The following is a 7289-nucleotide window of genomic DNA, read 5'->3' as shown; positions in this document are numbered from 1 at the left end:
AGCTCTAACCTTCATAATATTCTAGCTATTTTTCTACCTGCGCTTTCGATGAACACTCCGACCGTATATTGAATATTATCCGTTCAGCAGTGCATGCAGCACCAGGTAGCTGTACGTCGAGGTATCTTACATGTAGCCACGGGCACTTGAGATTCGGTCCACTTACCTCAAAACACATGACTGACATTTCTCTCGCTGTGACTAGCGCTAGAGATCATGTTACAGGGTAGCTCTATTGACGATATTGTAGCGCAACATGAACACTTTTTTTAATAAAAAGCGATAACCGTAACTGGCTCGTGATTACAGTCTGTAGTAAAACTACATGGTTAACCTGAAAAACAGAAACATTCCAAATGGTTACTACCTTACATAGAACAACGAGACCCCTGCTACGGCAGAAGTTGTACGTGTATAGCAAGTACTGGTCGGCACTGAGTTATACCGTGCGGAGAAATGGGCGTGAACTATGGCTTCATGAATAACCCTGGCTGCACCTTACACATGACCATAGCTGCCTTGCAGAGCGGAAGACAACGTAGGTGCACCAAATAGAAGACAGCATTCTGTACAAGAGGATAGACAACCAGAAGATTACGACGAACTAACACTATTCCTGTACATAACCTGCTTTGAGATGATTGCGTCCATACAAAGGCCGACCACCTCATTGATAAGCACTTGCACTCAAACGCTGGCGAATAAAAAGTTCAACTTTCGCTCTCACCAACGAGGGACAGTTCTCTCGTCCATGCGTACCTTATATCCAGGAACAAGTCGCACTGCTGACATCGTTCAAAGCGCATTCAGAGTGAGGCCATGCGCAGCTATATCAACAGCTCCGTTGCCTTGAACAGCGAACGTTATTATTGCATCATCAATCAAAGGGGCTACCCTGGGAGAATGCAGTCAGGCCAGATTTGGTCCTGTATTTACAGTAAGCGGTGGTGTATGTTAGCTTCGCTTAGTTGCTTGGTTTCTATTTACTTCAATTGCATAAAGTGAGATGCGCTTGAAAAGACCGCCACAAACCTTCACGGAGTCGCCACAGCAGACTAACCTTCAGCGAAATATCTTCAAATGCTGGTTTTTGTCCACGCATCCTGCATCATATCGCTTGCTGCGTGAAGAAACCCAGTCTCAGGGCTGAACATTCTTTGAGCCTTAAAGGTGGTATTTAAGGGTGCCCTCTAGATAAAGGAAGGTCGACGCTGTGTGAGAACCTATACGCATGCGCGCACCGGCCAGACGGAAGAAGGCTGCGGTCACACCACCGTCAGGGAACTTCGGCGCCGCTGGGTAAGCTAGCCCTTCTTCGCTGGTTGTCGTCGTCGGGCGCCGGTGTGACGCGAATCGTGAGGCGCCGCGAGCCGGTGCCCACGATCTCCTCGACGTCCGACGACTCCTCGGCGAAGTCGCTTAGTTCCTCGAGCGAAGCGGCTTCTTCTCCCTGCAGGCGCCTTTGGATGATGCCGCCCATCATCTGGTAGTCGGCCGCCTCGGCGTCCCTCAGGATCTCCGTTTCGGCCGCTATGGCCGCCACCATGGGAGTCGGTGCCGGAGAGGTGGGACTCTCCGGAGGCGGAAGCAGGCACGCCGTGCTCTCCAGTTCATCCGTAATGCTCGTGTATTCGCCGCGCAAAGCCGACAAGAAGGGAGCTCGAGAAGTGCTAGTGGCCGCCGGTCGTGGTTCGGTCCATCGGCTCACGCACGACATGCCCCGCTCCAGACGGCTGTTCCTGCCAGAGGCTTGGTGTTGTTGCAGTATGTCACTGCCACCGCCAACATCAGGTTGGCAGACGCTCTGCCAGCGCTGCAGATTCTTTCGCTTCTGCGAAGCCATGTCGAGCACTTCGTTGGTGGCTACCGTGAGCTGTCGGCTGAGGCGCTGGTGCGCCGTCTTCCTTCGGATGGAGCCGCCGCGCCGCCTGCCGGAGCCCTGCCGTACGAGGAGGTCTGGCGGTGCCACCGACGTGCCGTCGGGCGCCGATAGCGCGATCATAACCGGCCTCTTGGGAGACACCGGCGCAGTCTCTTCTGGCCTCCTGCTGGTCTCGGAGCTCTGTTCTGCTGATGCTGGCGGCTGTGGAGGCTGCGATGGCGGCGGTGACGGAGTCCTGGGACCGTGCTCAGTCGGACTCGCCGTGTTGTCGCTGTCGGCCGACGGACTGCGGCTGTCTTCGAGGTCCAGCTCCTGCACCTCGAGCAGGCGCTGTAGCGAGGTGGAGATCTGCTCCGAGAGGTGCTCGAGCTGGTTTAGTCGGATGTCCAAACCCTGGATGGTGGCGTTGGCCTTCATCTCCCACTGGTGAATGTCCTCCACCCTCTGCGACATGGCGTCCACTCTGCGTGGACAAGTTGTGGTTTCATGTTCCGGCACATGAAGAGGTGCACGTTTTATTTCTACCTAAAGTGAGCGCTCTAAGTATTATTATATTCTTAAACTCAGCGCTTGGTACAGTACTGCAAGATGAGGTAGTTTAGATAGTAGCTAAATTATCTCTATGAGATCATTCAAGAACTTGTACAGCGTAAACGCACGTAGAAGAAAGAAAAGTGGTTATTTGTAGAATCTATCTAACAGCGTTTGCCATTCAATTCCGTGCAGTTGTAACATTCTGCCGCAAAGCTTGCCAATAGAAGGCGCCGTTTCGGGCTATACCTACCTCTCAGTGGTAGTGAAGACACGGTTCTCGGTAGTCATCTGCTTCTGAGTCTCTTGCTCGCGAAAGTAGCCCTCGACACACTCCTGCTCGAAGTCGTGAATACGTTCGATGTCTGGCTCATCCAGGAACAGCTTGAGTCCGTGGTCGAAGGTGCGGCTCTTGCCTTTCCACCAGCGCACGCCGCACTTGATGGCTAGGTGCACGTGCGACAGCACGATCAGCGGCGGCGGAAGCAGCGGCTTCTGCTCGTACTCCATCACCACCGTGAATCTCTGCGACTTCCACACGTGCTGGGAGATGGCGTTCACCTCGATGAAGATGTTGCTGCAAGAACGCCACGCAACCTGAGCAAGCGCAGCAGTCTCGCGCAGTGCTTGTCTCATTTGAATGTGTTCACTTTTTCTAACGCTGCTGCCAACGTATTTCTTATACGCGTGTGGTTGCTCGCTTTTTATATATGCTTAACTGAAGTTCCATATATTACACAAGTCTTAGGACGTCGACAGATGCGTATGATGCTTCTTAGCGAGTAACTATAGATCCAGTAACACGATCTGAGTGTCGATACAATCTCCTTACCACTGCTATTGATTTAAATTAACCTTAAGTCCCGGGAATCTTTCCTTCGACGTAAAAATGGCAGTGTGGATCGGAAGCTTCGAACACGCAACAACTTCGACTAGCTAAGAACAGGTGAAGAGGCATAATACACAGTCCCTCACGTGTGTGTTAAGGCAGGGCTTGACAGCTTGCTCTGAATCTGCCACATCTCCGCATTGCTAATAGTGATCTCAACAATGACATGCTTTCCCATCAGCTTACTGATTAATTAACGACCCAGTTGTCCTGCATCAAATTATAGCAGTTCTTACCTGCCTTCAGATGAAAAGTTCTGCAAGACTTCAACTTAAATTTATTTTGTGGTGTAAGCTGTTAAGTAACTCAAGTACGTAAATGTATGGGCTTACAAATCTGTCCGGGCTAGCCCACACGCCCACTCCCTCCCTTCAATTCTCCCTTCCTCCGTCCCTCCCTTTCTCACTCACTCACTCACTCACTCAAAAATCAACACACTCCGTCGTTAATGGTTTGTCCACGCTAATTAGTGTTTCGTGAGAAAGCAGTGATTTCCACTAATAAATTCACAGCCGTCGTTCACGCATAAAACAGCACAGTCGACCTTACTTGAACACAGCGATGAGGAGGTTGACGAGCAGTATATTGGCGACCAAGAGGTAGACGGCCATAATTGCCGGGTTGATCCAGCTGCCCGTCTGGCAGGTATATTCGCCAGGCTGGCCCTCGTTCGTACAGACGGCTGGCCACGCCACGCGTGCAAAAGACCATATACGTTTCACACTACAGAACACGTCTACACAGCGCCGTATTTAAACAGCAACTAGTTAGACCTTGTTATAGCACCGACGCCCAAAGAACGAATTAATAGCTTCTGCAGAGCTTAGATAACTGCTATGGGTGTTTGGTTTACGCTACAGGCTTCGATACAAAGCCAGGCAGCGCAGCAGTAGCTGGCGTGTTTGGCTTCTTTCTTTTTCACTCGAGCTCCATGCGGAGCTTCCTACAACGAACTATTCTAATCGAATTCCACACCTCTAAGCACTGGCTGCTTTGCAAAATTAGACCCGTGCCTTGGCTGTACTTGCGCTTTACGCGCACACTAAATAGCCCAATCCACTGCGGTTGCTGAAAATGATATCACCACAGTAATGATTTCTTGAGGTTTCTTTCAATTTTTTAGGTTAACAGGCCCAGGTGGAACATAGAAAGCTTTCCTATTTACCTAAACGGTTGTTTCAAATAATGTTTCCTGCATAGCACACTAAATCGTAGGAACGTGCCAACCGAACCCAACGTACTCAGTTTGAACAGACAGCATCAGTCAATCTCATTGCTTTATTTCCTGCCCGGTTCGGCCGTATGATAAATATGAACTGATGCCCCGCCGCTAACGCTTTTTATCTTGTTATATAAAAACTGAATCACACGTGTGCTTCACACATCCCAGGTTACGACTGCACTCTTCGGTTTTAAAAGTAAAGCAATTGAAAATTTTGTTTTATTTTCCTCCCTTTCAAGCCTCCCTTTCGATTCCCTGCGTAATTCCTTTCTTTTTTTTTTCATACTTACGGTCGATGCTGTCGGCGAACACTTCGCCGTAGATCATCCAGTATGGCATGAAGAATATGTTCTTGATGAGACCCCAGGACGCGGTTTCTTGCGGGTGGAGAATAGATTGTCTCGCCACTCCGTAGCTCATCAGTATCACGAGCAGTAAGACCACGAAGTACATCATGTTTATCACCTGCGGGACCACACGACGAGACACATTCTAAGCTCTGCGGACAGTTAACTGCTCTGGCTTATAGGCTAATGAGTGCAGCTGCTGAGCCCCAGGCTGTACGCTAGGTTCCGGATTATGGCAACCGCATTCCGGGGAAGACAACATCCTCCCAAAAAACGGTGTATTTATAGATATCTAAGTGCATGTTATTCCACTTTAATTAGATCGAATTAAACCCTGAATCCTCCACTACTTAGATGAACAGATATGGGCAGTCCAACGGGCCCACGAAGCGGCCGATAGGCTAGGCCTTTCGGTCCCAACGTGGGAGCGGCCCGCTTCGGGCTAGGAAACTAGCGCGACCCAATGTACCAAAATAAAGTTTTTCCATCCATCTATCCATCCTCCACTACTACACTTTTGAACCAGTGAGCGGCATAGTGAGTAAAAGTAACTTGTTTCATACACGGTTTATGAAATCGAAAATCGGCTACTTCAAAACACATATTTAAAAAATATCCCCCTTTATTTGCCAGTAAAACTAAATATAAACTACATAAAAATACGTGTTACACATGATAGCCACTTTGGCATGTAAGGTATACCAGAAAGTACTGACCATGAATATGTATAAAAAAGCAGGTTAACTAGAAATCCTGGTTAAAATGTTTAATTAGCATTAGCAACCCATATACAGTGAAACAACAATTTACTATATTCCTCTTTTCCTTTAAAAACTAATGATGCTGACGTCCTTTTTTTTTCCTACCCTCCCCAGCATTTCCTGGGGAGAAAAAGACAACATTGTACCAACGTACCATTTTGCCGATCATGGTGACGTAAGGACCGAGGTATTTATTCACGCTGAGAATGTCCAGAAGCCGGATGTACCAGTACATCACGGTGAGGCAGTATAGTAGCCGGCCCTCTGCCTGTGTGGACGTGCTGAAGCGCATAAACATTCCCACCAGAAAGACACTGATGACGACAACGTCGCAAGGATTCCACTTTTTCGCAGCCCAGACAAGGATCTTCTGGGTGAAGTTCTCGGGCTCCGACATCATTGCCTGCCGAAACAAATCAAAGGCGTTGGCATTTATTTATTTATTTATTTATTTATTTATTTATTTATTTATTTATTTATTTATTTATTTATTTATTTATTTATTTATTTATTTATTTATTTATTTATTTATTTACCAAAGTACCCACAGTGCCCTCAATAGGCATTACAGTAGAGGGGGGGGGGGATTACATAAAAGACAAAAAACAACCATAATATAGGCCACATAGGATAAAACACAACAACTTCATGCCTATATTATTACATCATGAAGCGACTGTACTAATATATCATTCGAAGTTATTTTGATAATATCACTTGGTAACCGATTCCAGGCTCGAGTTATATTGGGGAAAAAAGACTTACTAAACACGTTAGTTTACCATAAAGTTTCTTTCACTTTAGTTCCTGATCAACTCTCATAGACACGTAGTCGGGCATGTGTAAATAGTTCATGCGATCGCTACCTGTTCTTGAATGAAAGATATCATGGAACAGTGTTAACCTATTAATTAAACGTCGTTTCTGCAGCATGTCCCAGCCAATTTTATTTTTGGCCTCTGTTACACTAAAACTTATTGTGTAATGTCGTATGATTCCCCCGTCTCAGATGAACAGTGGAGGGCATATAACTATATAAAACGTTGCTCTCGGCGTGCGCTAGCGATTAAGAAATATTGGTCCCATTAAGGGCAGCGTGTACAGAAGACGCACTAACACAAGAAGGCACCAGAACAGTTGCGCTTCACCCGTCCACTCTTTGTCGTGAGTGCAGATGTCTGAAAGCACCACATTCGTAATTACAAGGCATCGCAATTAGCGCACGCGTGAAATTACAGAAGAGTGTAGGCAACGTGTACAGCTGCCGAATTCGCGCCACACGGCCCCGGAGACCAGGGCCAGTCTTGTGCAGGAATTTTGCGTATGGCATGTGAAGGAGGCGACGCTCCGCAGGAGAGATGCTGGCGCCCTGGGAAATCAGCGTTTTCCTCCTTGGTTCGGATAAATTTGCATTTCTGAATTGACTTATCGCGCTTTAAAGATTGAAAACGAGGCCCTCCGCTGAACTGATGGTGTGCTTGCGAGATCAAGATGCATAGAGCAAACATCGGCAGTGATAGATTCAGAGTATAGTTCTATCTCTGATGCAAATGAATCTTTACATGTGACTTAGACTTGCAGTTTCCTATATCAGGGTTACAGCGGCAGCAACATGTGACCGTCTCACAGCTTGCAGCACATCGCACGCTAATCGTGA

The 7289-nt window shown here is 47.7% G+C and overlaps 1 protein-coding gene across 1 annotated transcript in view; it reads right to left on the bottom strand.

The window, feature by feature from the left end:
• Nucleotides 1-913: 913 nt before the first annotated feature.
• LOC119440691 (transient receptor potential cation channel trpm) overlaps nucleotides 914-7289 on the bottom strand; it is a 207414-nt gene continuing 201038 nt past the window's right edge. Inside the window, exons 18-22 of the mRNA XM_049663014.1 lie at nucleotides 5787-6061; nucleotides 4815-4989; nucleotides 3852-3984; nucleotides 2667-2990; nucleotides 914-2345 (exon numbers count right to left, since the gene is read on the bottom strand). Coding sequence (XP_049518971.1) covers nucleotides 1277-2345; nucleotides 2667-2990; nucleotides 3852-3984; nucleotides 4815-4989; nucleotides 5787-6061 — 1976 coding nt within the window. The 3' untranslated portion in view covers nucleotides 914-1276. The remainder of the gene's footprint in view (nucleotides 2346-2666; nucleotides 2991-3851; nucleotides 3985-4814; nucleotides 4990-5786; nucleotides 6062-7289) is intronic.

This window comes from Dermacentor silvarum, chromosome 2 (assembly GCF_013339745.2).
Source record: "Dermacentor silvarum isolate Dsil-2018 chromosome 2, BIME_Dsil_1.4, whole genome shotgun sequence".
Lineage (NCBI taxonomy): Eukaryota > Metazoa > Arthropoda > Arachnida > Ixodida > Ixodidae > Dermacentor > Dermacentor silvarum.
Note: the sequence above shows the minus strand (reverse complement) of the source record. Positions and strands in the feature narration are given on the sequence as shown.